The 13315-nt window shown below is 38.0% G+C and overlaps 1 protein-coding gene and 2 long non-coding RNA genes across 3 annotated transcripts in view; 1 reads left to right on the top strand and 2 right to left on the bottom strand.

The window, feature by feature from the left end:
* Positions 1-1601: 1601 nt before the first annotated feature.
* LOC135234989 (uncharacterized) lies at positions 1602-2581 on the bottom strand. The gene is made up of 2 exons (XR_010324263.1): positions 1761-2581; positions 1602-1662 (listed from the first exon to the last, which is right to left on the bottom strand). It is a non-coding gene; the product is annotated as an uncharacterized LOC135234989 (long non-coding RNA).
* A 287-nt stretch (positions 2582-2868) lies between these two features.
* On the bottom strand, positions 2869-3490 carry LOC135234990 (uncharacterized). Its single transcript, XR_010324264.1, has 2 exons — positions 3032-3490; positions 2869-2985 (listed from the first exon to the last, which is right to left on the bottom strand). It is a non-coding gene; the product is annotated as an uncharacterized LOC135234990 (long non-coding RNA).
* A 2566-nt stretch (positions 3491-6056) lies between these two features.
* Positions 6057-13315, top strand: part of LOC135234987 (putative helicase mov-10-B.2) — a 28517-nt gene continuing 21258 nt past the window's right edge. Inside the window, 4 exon segments of the mRNA XM_064300161.1 lie at positions 6057-6373; positions 6473-6572; positions 12275-12480; positions 12777-13021. Of these exon segments, the coding sequence (XP_064156231.1) occupies positions 6243-6373; positions 6473-6572; positions 12275-12480; positions 12777-13021 (682 nt within the window). The 5' untranslated portion in view covers positions 6057-6242.

The raw sequence follows: 13315 nt of genomic DNA, 5'->3' as shown, positions 1-13315 counted from the left end.
GGATCGGGGCTTGGAAATATTGGTGGAAAATCTAAGCAGTTAGGAAGGGTTTGAGTTTAAGCTCCACAACAGGTGGAGCTAGAAAACAGTATAAAGGAAGAGTGTATTTAGAGGTGTGTTCAGAGCTGCTTCGCACGGACCAGCCTCGGTTTCTTGTATGTTACTGTGAGTTGCTTACAATAAACCTAATTACATCAGACTCTGTGGATTGTGTTTGTTATTTTTGAGGAAGCATCAACAGTGTGGAGGGAACACTCAGTCCATCTGGCCCAGGTGGAAGTTAGTTTCTCCCACAAATGTTTTTAGAATATTTTTGAAAAAAGGCTGCTGACTGACTGACGAATCTGAAGAACCTCTGGCCTGCATATACACACCTTTTGACCATAAATAAATGCTACTGTATTTAGCCTATGCATTTCATGTAAGGATATTTTTTGTCTTTATGAGAGGCGATATAGCCCAGCTATAAATACCTTATTTGACCAGGCTTCCCACCTAACACATTGTATTTAAAACTGGGGCATAACCCTCTCACATCTACATTTCTGTACAAGTTTGAACACTGGTAGGCACAGGGGCACGTGGCTATGGGTGGGCCTGGCTGGGCCTAGGCCCATCCAATCAAACAGCACATTACAAAAAAGCAGCCATTAAAATGACTTAATATGTGGTTTACATTCTTTATCTTTGTATCTCTGTCTATTAATGTGATTCAGCATTTCATTTCATACTGTTGTAAAACAAAGGAGGGCAGGGGTTATCATTTTGGTACCGATTGGAGGCAATAATCCATTTCAACCAATAAAAATTCTTTGTACTTTAAATCATGTGACGTGTGCTGCGATTGGCTGTTTGAATGGCGTTGCCAACTGAAACTGGCATATTAAACAATCGATCTAATCGGATTACGTGTCCCACGTGTAAAAGGTTTCCGATTCAAAGTCCGTTTTAGAAGAACTGGTTGATTATGTCGGGAATTCTGAAACCCGGGATAGCTAATCGCGTAACAAACTTTTTAAAACGGATGACGCACACACCTGCTGCCGAATACATTTTAGTTCAATTTCTAAATAAGCGTATGAATGACAGCCAACTGTTTTAGTCTCCAAATTGAACATTCTACAGCAATCTACACATGTACACAATCAATTACCTCATTTAGCCAGGGTAATTGGTGGAAACAAGACCTGCATATACACAAAGTATTTGGAAAGGTTAAATCCAAGAACTACATTTGGCATAATCTGCAACTTCTACATATAAACCTGTACCAATTGCGCATTTATCCATGACCTTGAATATTCTGTAAAACGTTAAGTGTCCGGTTCTATTCTGACCAAACCAGAGGGAGAATTGGTCCATACACCCTGCTGAGAAGAAAGTCCCATTGTCTTAGTTGTGAATGACAGTGCCCTAGTGATGTGCAATACAAATCAAGTCAATACGTTTGCAGACGTGGAGCTCGTCTTAAGCAGCACTACATTAGTTGCATTGAGCAGCCCCTGTAATACCGTAACATTGGGGCGGATGGCATCTTAAGCAGGAGTCAAGAAACCGCTTAGCCTACAGAAATGAACAAGTCAAAACGCCACACAAGACTATTCCACTGAACGAGATTTTATTTTTACACAATGCACTTGGTGGGACAACGGTGTACAGGGCCTGTAAAAAAAATAAATAAAAAGAAATTGCCACGTTAACTTTGGTATGGAACCCCCACAAATCCCAACGACTTGGAAATACTCTAGCTAGCTGCCCACCTTAGCAAAAGATTTTAGTCGCTTGTTGACTCGGCACTCATACGTTCAGCTTCTGCGATCCTTGTTTTTAGAGCGACAATATCGCCATACCACGCCCGTTCCTCGTGCTGCTCTGGGAATTCAGGCCAATTTTCACCAACACCAGTTCTGCGAGGTGCAACATCGGCCGACTCGTCGTTCGTACGCTCGGAGAGCTCAGTGTGCTCTCCCGTGCGCACTGGGAGCTCAGGATCGTATTCCAACTCGAGCTCCTGGGGCCAGCGCTGCGCCCTTTCCTCTTCCTCCGGGAGCCCACTGCCTTCTGAGAAGAGTTTGACGCCACCAGGTATGAATTTGAAACTGCCTACACCAACATCACCTTCTACAGAGTAATCATCAGCAACCTCCAACTCCACATTTCCGTCGAAATCGCTTGAATCCTCATCCTCTAGGTCGGGGAACACAAACTCGCCTTCGTGGTTCACGAGGTCACGGTCTCTGAGTACAGGACGAGCACTGTCGAACAATTGACCAGCATTAGTGTCACCATAATCTGGAGTGAAGTCTTGGCTTTCATAGGTTGTAAGGAAAGGACCTGCTACAGCGAGACCAACCAGGAGCGAATAAAAAATAAGGCCCTGCATCTTACTTTTTCCGCTTTAGACCACCTTTCGTATTAAAAATCAGGTAAGAGGTCGCACTTAAATTGCATAGATATTTAAATTCATTGGTGAAACGAGCCAATCGCTGAGCTCCTCTAGAAGACGTTTGCACGTGTAGATGAAACAGGTGTTCCGCTGTTTCGCTCGCCACTTGTGTAGGCGCCCTCGCTCAATAATGCGTGTTCTCATTTTGGGAATTCCAACCAATTAATATCTTAGTTATCTCGGAGGATAGATGCTCCTTTCTATGTCATTGCCAAAAGCAATTGTAGGAAAATTTTGAGACTCCCCATGATTGTGATGACGTCACATGTTAAAGTTAGGGTATTCCCATCAATGTTGATCAAACTGGTTCCTCCAAACTCTCGATGCTCCATGGTAAAGGTACATCACATGTATGACTATTCACTCATATAATCAATATGTAATCCATTAAACCTGCATCATTAGTTGCAGCTGAGCTTATGGAAACGCAAGAAACCACAGTATCAACTGTAGAAAAAAAGCAAGAGAACGCAGAAGGCTTAAAAAAAAAACACACTTACTCACTCAGCAGAAAACATTAATCAAATACTAACCATACACTTATATTTTCAAACTGATCTACTGCTAATAAATGTGCTAGAAGACTAATATTTTACAGTGACCCCTATGTAACCTGAATACAATGGAAAATTACAGGAGGCTGTGACTTGTATTCTTAATGGAAAATTACAGAATAAAGACTAATATTTTTTAAGGGAAAGTTGGGGTAACTTTCCACAATGATGTTATCACCCAAGAACAGAAAATCATTGTGGTGCCAAGAAGGTCAGGTAGACCCAAGAACAGGAAATCATTGTGGTGCCAAGAAGGACAGATGGTATTGTAAGGAATGTGTTAGGGGGAGTTGTGGGGTACACAGTGTATAAGATGAATGTAAAACTGACAATCGAGGTTCAATTCTGCAGAATTGATCCGGCTTTGTGCACCTGTGCAAATAAAGTCTAACTTTTCTGAAGAGCTTGCTGCTGTGGTATCTTTTCCCTCGTGAAGTTGTTTTATACAAATTAATGATTGGACTTTGAATTCTGTCGGTTCCTAGACACGACACAATTTATTAAAATCTGATCAGGTCAATTTCCGACTTTCTGAGATCAAGTAAGCTATCTTAGGCCTGCTTGTTTGGCAACAATTATTAACCTATGTCTACTTCACCACGCAAATAAATACGCAAATAAAAATGTGTATAAAACGTAAAGTCAAAAAATGGTTATGACTTTGCAAACCACAAAACACTTGCAGACTGACAGCTGTAAGCACTCGGAACACTGTACATAAGCAGGGCTATGCCTTTTGAGGTGGTCTTTCATTTGCCACTGATTCGGTAAATTAATTTTAAACTAAGGAAACGCAACAGGGGAATTAGATTCTGTGTTCATAAATATTTCTTGAAATGTGTCTGTATTAATTAATTTTTGTAGATATCGAGAATATATTAATGTTTTTATAGATACGTTTATATATCATTTGGTCATCATACTATGAATAATTTAACCGCATAAAGCCACGTGACTCCTGCTGACATAAATGTTGTCCTGGACAGTAGGCTAGTCTATCGCCTATTCGTGGTACCACTGAGGACGGAAGATAGGAGACAGGAGGTGGACTGCAGTTGTTGTGTGTTTGACTTGCAATGTGAAATGAGCAAATTTGTGAAACAGCTTAATCTATTTTGTATACTAGGATACAAGGACAAAATACCAAATTAGGAATTTTTTTACTTGGTATTTTTATATACCTCTAGGACGGTAGATCTTCAGAAACAGGATTCGGCGGCCCTGATTTAAGCAATTGTGCCTCAATAAATACCCAATTATTGCATGGCCTATCCACTGTATGAAAATTTTATTCTACTGAATGTAGGTTCATTCCCATTTGCGTAGTTTTGTTCTTGTTTAGTTGACGTTCTGTAGGGTAGGTGACGAGTAGTCAATTCAGTCCGCACGTCTTGAGACTATACTTTCCCCCTCTTGGGAATGACTGCACTTGTCTTTACATTTTAACCATCCTGCTGTCCCCAGAGTTAAAAATGAGGTTAACAGCAGGGAGAACCCCCTAAATTAACGTTTCCTGGAGTGACCCCAACATTAGAAAAAGTTAAACACTGTCCTTTTTTTATATTTTTATAAAAGCAATACACTATCAGGGTAGAAAGATTGTGTTATGTGTCTTGTTTAACCCTGCAGTTATGAAATCAGAAGTCATAATCAACGTTAAGCACCACACATCTATTCCAGCAAAAAAAAAAAAACATATGAAAAATATCACGTTTCGTAGTAAAAATGCGTAGTATAGACTGAAGATATCCAGTCTCTCTTGACTAGGGGTGGTCAATTTCGGTCCTGGAGGGCCAGTGTTACACCGAAATCTGTGACCCACCGAAATCTGTGACCTCAGGTATAACTAAATCACTAAATGTCACATTGTGCATGCAGGGACAAATACACATTTTTAGAAATAGTTTATAGTTAATTTCATAAAATGTAGTAATAATAAAAATAAAACAGTTGTTTCTAAAACATTTTTTTAAACTTAATTTATTTTATTTACTTTCTACTGACATATACCATGCCTGGGGTGGTTAGTATGATCCACCAACGTTGCCTCTTTCCCCATAGGAAGCAATAACAACCAGCGATTACATGCACTGGACAGAGAGCGATGGCAATCCAATGTTTATGAGTAGCTTAGGCCGTCTACGTAAACGCCGTCTTTTTCATGCCCGTTCTCAACAACACGCATGCAGAAAACGTGCAACAGCGGCCTCTGCGGTCACAGATTTCGATGGGTCACAGATTTCGGTGTGACACCTGTATGTATGCCGGTTTTTGGAATTGAACATCAGTATCAATAAAACATCAACTTTCCACGCATACGGCCTACTCCAACTGCTTATATTATATTATGCTAAATAAATTGGCCTACGTTTGAGAATAGCGAACGTCAGTATCTTCTGTTGATCGGAGGTTTATTTTGCATACATTTGTAGACAATATCGTGAGATAATATAGGCTACCTACTAGTAGATCATGGATAAGATATGCCTACATATTGTGATTTGTATATTGCGGCGGTACCGTATTATAGTTAATATATAAGTATACTTGTATTCAGAATAAGTAGGCTACGTTGTTGGTAAGTTTCATTTTACCAAGCTAAAGTTATTCGGGGCTTTAATTACAGTCGATAACACGACAGATAAAACAGGAAGTAGCCTACAGTGAAAATAAATAAATTATGTAACTTCTCATCCCTTTTCCATGCCTCCCTCGTAAGCCTTAATACCAGTTTCACTATCATTTTTCCACATTCCTAGTTATTATGGTCCTGCTTGCTGGGAAATAAAGGATTACTTAAGATTTCTGTTCCAATCTTGCCTTTGTACTTTCGTTTCTTTTTTTACTCATTCCATTTAGCAATTGCCGTAAAATGGGGGTGTGGTGAGGATGATAGACTATGCAATAAAATATTATTAAAACGTTATTATTATCCATTTCAGTCATGAACACTTATGTCCAAATCTGGAGTTTTAGCCAACTAACCTAAATATTTTCACTGAAAGTAAAACATTTGACATAGCTTTCCGTGTTGACGGTTCTGTAGCATTTTAAGTTTCGTTTCATAGCTGGGAGCTGCATTTCCTAGGAATGAATGATGATAACGTTTTGTATGATCATTGGTCCTTCCGGGCACCACAGTTATCCACATCGTAGCCTACTATATATATAGTCTAGTGTTCAGCTTCATTATCTGTCTTTGAAATCGTGTTTAAGCAAATTGTAATTTTGTTAGAGACGTCATGCGTCGACCCCTTAGAGAAATTCTGGAGGTTGGACTGGACTTTATGGAGTTCTTAGGAGAGACTAATCGAAAATCTATAACCGAGAAAGACCGGCTTCGAGATATATACAATTCAGAGTTCAGAAACAGGTAATTAGCCTATTATTATTATTATTATTATTTTAACCGATCTATATATGGCTCGGATAGTACCAACAGCCCAGTCTCAATTTCCTAATTCTTTTGTAGGGCCGGAGGCAAAGACCCGAACTTTTCAAACGTCTTATATGCGCTGAGGAAGTTCCACAAAGCCAGTGTACGATCGGGGACGGTACGCTTCAATCCTAAGGTAAAATAATAATAAGTTATTATTTTCGAAAGTCATTACAGATAAGTTTCGAAACTCATTACAGTTTGCTTTACTTATGTGGATTACGGATCGATGTCTTAGCACCCGCCTGTTGAAAAAGATGAGAATGTACGTAGCCTACTTCGGCAAAACACCTTATTGCACTAGGCTACATGTTTCACAATAGGTTCTTACAATTGGCAGAACATTCATATTGGACGTCTCTGAAATTTTGTCATTTTTGCTCTCATTTTTTATTGTTGTTTGAACATAGAATATTTAACATTTGTATTACCATAAATAATGTTAAATTGTAGGAACACGTATGTGTTGCTGTTCACCATGAATGTTTAAAAACTAAGCCCATTTACAACGCAGAGTGTAGGTATATCAGTCATATAGGCGTCTTAGACGGTTTCCGGTCCACATTAAATCGGTTGCGTTATATGATCTGATGGTTTCGCGGTTAGCAAAAGCTAGAATTTGCTTCTAAAAGTGAGATACGGCTCAAGTGAGAAATTGAACAAAGGTGGTGATTTGAAATTAGTTTTTTAATTATTATTTTTTGTTTTGTTACGTTCACATGACATGTCGCTTTCTGTAATATTGAAATATCAGATTGTCACGCATTTTATTTTCTCCTCAAAATACAATCGTCTTAACATTACGTGTGTATGAGAGAACAGGAAATAATGTACATTTTAAATGGTGTGGATGAAATATCACTGCACCATATGCAAATAAAACTCCAAACTGTCTGTTTGTATAAACAAATACAGTAATAAAATCCTATTGAAAAATGGACGTATTAGATGAATATGAAAGTTTAGATTAGAATTTCTCCCCAGATGTCAAAGTTCAGAACATTCTGACACTTGTTCCTGGCAGATGGGTTCCTGGTCTACATACTACCCCATTTCTGTGAAATTTTACTTCAATGTACAATCTACAAACATCCAATGTAATCCAATGCAGGCTAATATAAAAAGGTCTCAAACTGTGGATACTTGTTCATGATAGAAGGGGTCCTGTTCTACATCCTAGCCCAACTGCGTGCAGTTTTGCTATAGCATTTTCAAATAATCCCACTACTGACTTTCTGTACATGTCAATACAGCCATATTGAAAAAAGTGATCTTTTGTAGACCAGGACCCCTTCTGCCAGGAGCAAGTGTCAGAATTTTCTGAACTTTCACATTTGATTACAAATGCTTATACAAACTTTCATATTTTTCAATTACCATCTATTGGATTACATGGAAAGTTTGAAGTGGGATTATTAAAAACTGCTACAGTAAAATTTCACATAAATGGCGTAGGATGTAGACCAGGACCCCTTCTGCCAGTAACAAGTGTCAGAATTTTCTGAACATTTACATTTGGAGAGAAATAATTATACAAACTTTGATATTTATCTAATATGTCAATTTTTCAAAAGGATTTTATTACTGTATTTGTTTATATAGACAGTTTGGAGTTTTGTTTATGTTTGCAGTGATATTTCATCCACAACATTTCAAATGTAAATTATTTCCTGTTCTCTCATACACACGTAATGTTGAGACAATTAGATTTAGGGTATCTGATATTTCAATATTACAGAAAGCGTCGTCTTAAACGACATGTGAAGTGAACATAACAAAATAAAAAATAATAATAAAAAAACTAATTTCAAATCACCACCTTTGTTCAATTCCTCACTTGAGCCGTATCTAACTTTTAGAAGCAAATTATAGCCTTTACAAACCGCGACATCCGATCATATAACGCAACCGATTTAAGGTGGACTGGAAATGTTGAATCGGGAGCTGCGAATCGGGAGCCAACTTCAGCTAGTATGATGAAACAGTAGGTTCTCACAGTTCACGCGTAAAGTTTCTGTGTTTCAATCGGAACTGTGGGTGTAATAAAAAACTTATTACGAAAATGGTATAACATGGCAAAAAACCTAAACGTTGAATAAAAATGTAACTTTTTTGAGGTAGGCCTGTATGGGCACCATGCGTAGCCTACTGGCAATGGTGAAAATGAAAAGTAAATAGGAAGAATATACATTGCTATTAATTTTACGAATTGATATAGTGATAAAGATGCACCACGGAATCTCATCACATCGATCTCTTGCCTGAATTAAATTCAGATTTTTCTATTTTAGTTTTATATAGCCTATTTTAAAAATGATTACACCTATTCTTTCTACCCTGGTAAATAAGCTGGTTAAAGATTTTGCTTTTCCAGTATTAGCCCATCAAGCCATGTCAAACCCCATTTTGGGAGATTTTTCCACTATATTCATTAATAAAAGATTCATATGGATGTATGTTTTATTTCCGCTGTCACCATTACTAGTATGCATGGTGTCCGATACCTAATTCAGCCTTCATTCTTCAGCCTTAAAAAAAAAAAAACGTTTCTTTGAACTGAAGTGGAATTTACCCCGCCGGTAAATTACCATCGGTCTCTTCTGAATTGACAGTTATTTGGCTTTTCCCATGCTGATGGATGACAAAGGGATTTTGTATGCTTGTTAACTCATTTTTATCCTCTAGTGAAACTGGATGTGATGGAATGACACAATATAGTTCCTTTAGACTGAGATGAACTAAATTAAGTAAAATTGTATTGCCAGTTTCATTTTGTTTGATTTTACTAGGGGTGCCAATAATTATGGCACCTATGGTTTTCTGGAAAAAATAGATTACTTAATAAAAAAAACATTGAAGCATGAGAATAAATGTATTGAAATAAAAGTATATAGTTTTCTCATGTTTGAACATAGCATAGATTATTATCTGTGTCATTTATTATATGCAGCCTTTTTTTCTTTTATTAAGGGTGCCAATAAATCTGGAGCCCACTGGATATATATATATTATGAGCGGCCAAACAGGAAATATTTAATGAAGTCTGATATATATATACATCATTTTTGATATATATACATTGAAACTGATATATATATATATATATATATATATATATATATACATCTTTCTTGATATATATACATTGAACTGTGATATATATACATAATTTCTTGATATATATATATATATATATATATATATATATATATATATACATCAAAACCGATATATATACATTATTTTTTATATTTATACATTGAAAACGATAAATATACAACATATTTGATATTTATACATCAAAACCGATATATATATATATATATATATATATATATATATATATATATATAATAATTTCTGATATATATACATTGAAAACAATATATATATATATATATACAGCATTTCTGATATATATACATTGAAACCGATGTATATATATAATCTGGAACAGGCATATATTTGGGCATCCCATTGGGTCTTTATTAAGACATAGTGCAATCCAAATTAATTTTTAATTGGATTGAGCATGTTTGAAGTGGGATTATTTAAAAAAGTAAAATTTCACAGAAATGCGGTAGGATGTAGACCAGGACCCCCTTCTGTCAGGAACAAGTGTCAGAATTTTGTGAACTTTTACATTTGACATTTGGAGAGAAATTCTTGTCCAAACTTTCATATTTTTCAATTGGGTTCTATTGGATTGCATGGAAAGTTTGAAGTGGGATTATTAAAAACTGCTACTGTAAAATTTCACAGAAATAGGGTAGGGTGTAGAACAGGACCCCTTCTGCCTGGAACAAGTGTCTGAATTTTGTGAACTTTTACATTTGGAGAGAAATTCTTATCCAAACTTTCATATTTTTCAGTTCGGACTCTATTGGATTACATGGAAAATTTGAAGTGGGATTATTAAAAAATGCTACAGTAAAATTTAATAGAAATGGGTTAGGATGTAGACCAGGACCCCTTCTGCCAGGGACAAGTGTCATAAGTTTGTGAACTTTTACATTTGGAGAGAAATTCTTGTCCAGACTTTCATATTTTTCAATTGGCATCTATTGGATTACATGGAAAGTTTGAGGTGGGATTATTAAAAAATGCAATAGTAAAATTTCACAGAAATGGGGTAGGATGTAGACCATTTTCAGCCTTTTAAATTTTGATGAGAAATAGTCATCTAATATGTCAATTTTTCAATAGGAGTTTATTCATATATTTGTTTATATAGACAGTTTGGAGTTTTATTTGAATATGGTGCAGTGATTTTTCGTCCACAACATTTCAGATGTGCATTATTTCCTGTTCTCTCATACACACCTGATGCAATGGTGAGACTATTAGATTCTGAGGAGAAAACAAAATACGTGACACTTATCTGTCCATAGTAGTCTTAAAAGACATGTGAAGTGAACGTAACATAATTAAAAATTTTTTTTTTTTTTTTTTAATTCTCATTACCACCATTGTTCAATTTCTCTATTGATCCGTATCTCTCTTTTAGAAGCTAATTATAACCTTTGTAAATACGTAAGGAAGACCGCGAAACCGTCCAATCATTTAACGCAACCGATTTAAGGTGGACCGAAAATTTCGAATCGGGAGCCAACTTCAGCGTCGTTCATCAGTGGTTTGGTGGCGTGTTTGGGCATGGCTGTCTCGTGGTGGAGCATTTGTAGTGTCAGGTCTACCACATGCGTTTCCAAGTGTTTCAATAAATGTGTCACTGTCTAAAAGTGTTTGGACAAGTTCTCTGGCTCTTTCAGCCATTGCGTACCGTTAAAAAATAAGGGCGAAGCACGTTCACCACAAAGCATACAGTAGCTGAAATTAAAAGCGAAGTTCGTTCAGGAACAGCACGGCTCACATTAACAAACCCGGGCAAACCCCAGGAAGACCCATAAGAAGCGGACCAAATATGTGCCTGTATTAAAATCGGAGAGCTAGCGACATTTCACTGTCTCAATTGTTATATTCACATCAACATTCTTACAGAATAGAATAATATAATTTTCAGTCTCAGTCCAATTAAAAATTAATCTGGATTGCACTGATTATGTCTTAATAAGACCCAATGGGATGCCCAAATATATGCCTGTTTCGAATGATATATATATATATATATATCAGAAATGATGTGTATATATTGTTTTCAATATATAAATATCAAAAACAATGTATATACATCGGTTTTTATGTATATATATCACAGTTCAATGTATATATATCAAAAATGATGTATGTATATATCAGACTTCATTAAATATTTCCTGTTTGGCCCCTCATATATATATATATATATATATATTCAGTTTATTTACAAACAAGCCAGAAATGCAGACCCTGGCTTCACATATTACCAGGCCATTTGCATCAAGTTTGTTTTGGCAGTTTAGACAAAGAAGGCAAAGTCATTGCTACTATACTACCCAAACCTAGTTCTGAAAAGATCACCCCTTATTAATCCACACAGCTGAGCTAAAATAGGCCCACAATTAGTCACACCAGGGAACATTTCAATCAATCACCTGCAAGACACACCATGCAAAATAAAAAACAGTTAATGAAAATGGCAAATAAAACTTCTTATGCACACAATTGTAACAGAAATTCAAATATGTGGAATCCCCCCTTATACATACACATCCTCTCTGTGCAGTGATGGCTACTTTTTCATAGTCCTGACCTTGCTTTTACAATGTACAATTTTCAGTTTGGGCATTTGGAGGTTTTGTCTAAAGCCACTTACAAAAAGTACATTGGTAGGCAAACCACCGCTACAGCTGGAAATGGACACTTTTACAATCCAATCAGTGCTGTGTTGGCCTCCGTCAGGTGCGACTGGTGTATCAGGACCAGTGGAGGACGTCCCGCAGATGCTCTCAGCCCGCCAGCAGTCAGCCCGTACCCGCGGGCCCCTCTGCTGCCCCCTCTGCCCCCTCTGCCCCCTCTGCCGGTGCCCCTCCACCGGGCACTGAGACCCAAGTGCAGGCTCGGAGGCGGCTGGCCAACCAGGTGCTGCAGTCCCTGAGGGAGAACCGGTAAGGCGCTCGGAGACGGGAGTGTGCTGGAGAACCCGCCCCTGGTCTCTCTGAGGGCTGGTGAGCCTCAGTCTGCCTGCTTAACAGATCCGTGCTGGAGAAACACACGTGTTGCCAAATTTAAGATTGCACGTATAAAGGCCGCTTCTCTAGCGCGGTCGATTTCGTCCCAGACATGAGATCGGGTTTGGGCGAAGTCATCTGGCAACGTAAGCTGTGCCTGTGTCCTGCGTATCCATGACATACCTGCGTGGAACTGAGGGGAGCAGCTGACGATCATCCTCTTCCGTCCCCAGGTCCACCTTCATCGCCGACAAGTTTGGGATCGAGATCACCTCCGATCGGCCGGCCAGCGCCGAGGAGGGCAAGATCCGGTTTGACGTGGAGCGCGGCAGGGAGTGCACGGTGACGCTCTACATCGCCAACACCGGGACCGGGCCGGTGTACTTCTGCTACTACAGCGCCCTGCACTGGATGCGCTGCTGCACTCTGTCCGATGAAGAGAGGGTGACGCGGGCTAAGCCACTCTGCCTCAGTCCCGGTGAGAAAACAGTGATGACCGCGAGACAGAAAACCTGGCGTGTTATTGCAGTGTAATATAGTGAGTAAGAAAAAAAAAGTGAGCTATGTTGGTTTTTCTGGATTCTGGCGTCTGGTAAGTGCGTGAATGCAACTGTAATTCCAGTTTGTAAACAATCAATCAGCTAAAACCAGCCAGTAAAAAGAACATTTATGACAAATTCATAGTTTTTTTTTTTCTTTCATTATTTTGCACATATTTTACAAACTAGTATGTACTGTTGTGCATTTAAAACTGCTATATAGTGTGTGTATA

This window comes from Anguilla rostrata, chromosome 11 (genome assembly GCF_018555375.3).
Source record: "Anguilla rostrata isolate EN2019 chromosome 11, ASM1855537v3, whole genome shotgun sequence".
In the NCBI taxonomy this organism is placed as follows: domain Eukaryota; kingdom Metazoa; phylum Chordata; class Actinopteri; order Anguilliformes; family Anguillidae; genus Anguilla; species Anguilla rostrata.
This window is presented reverse-complemented; position numbering and strand designations above follow the sequence as displayed.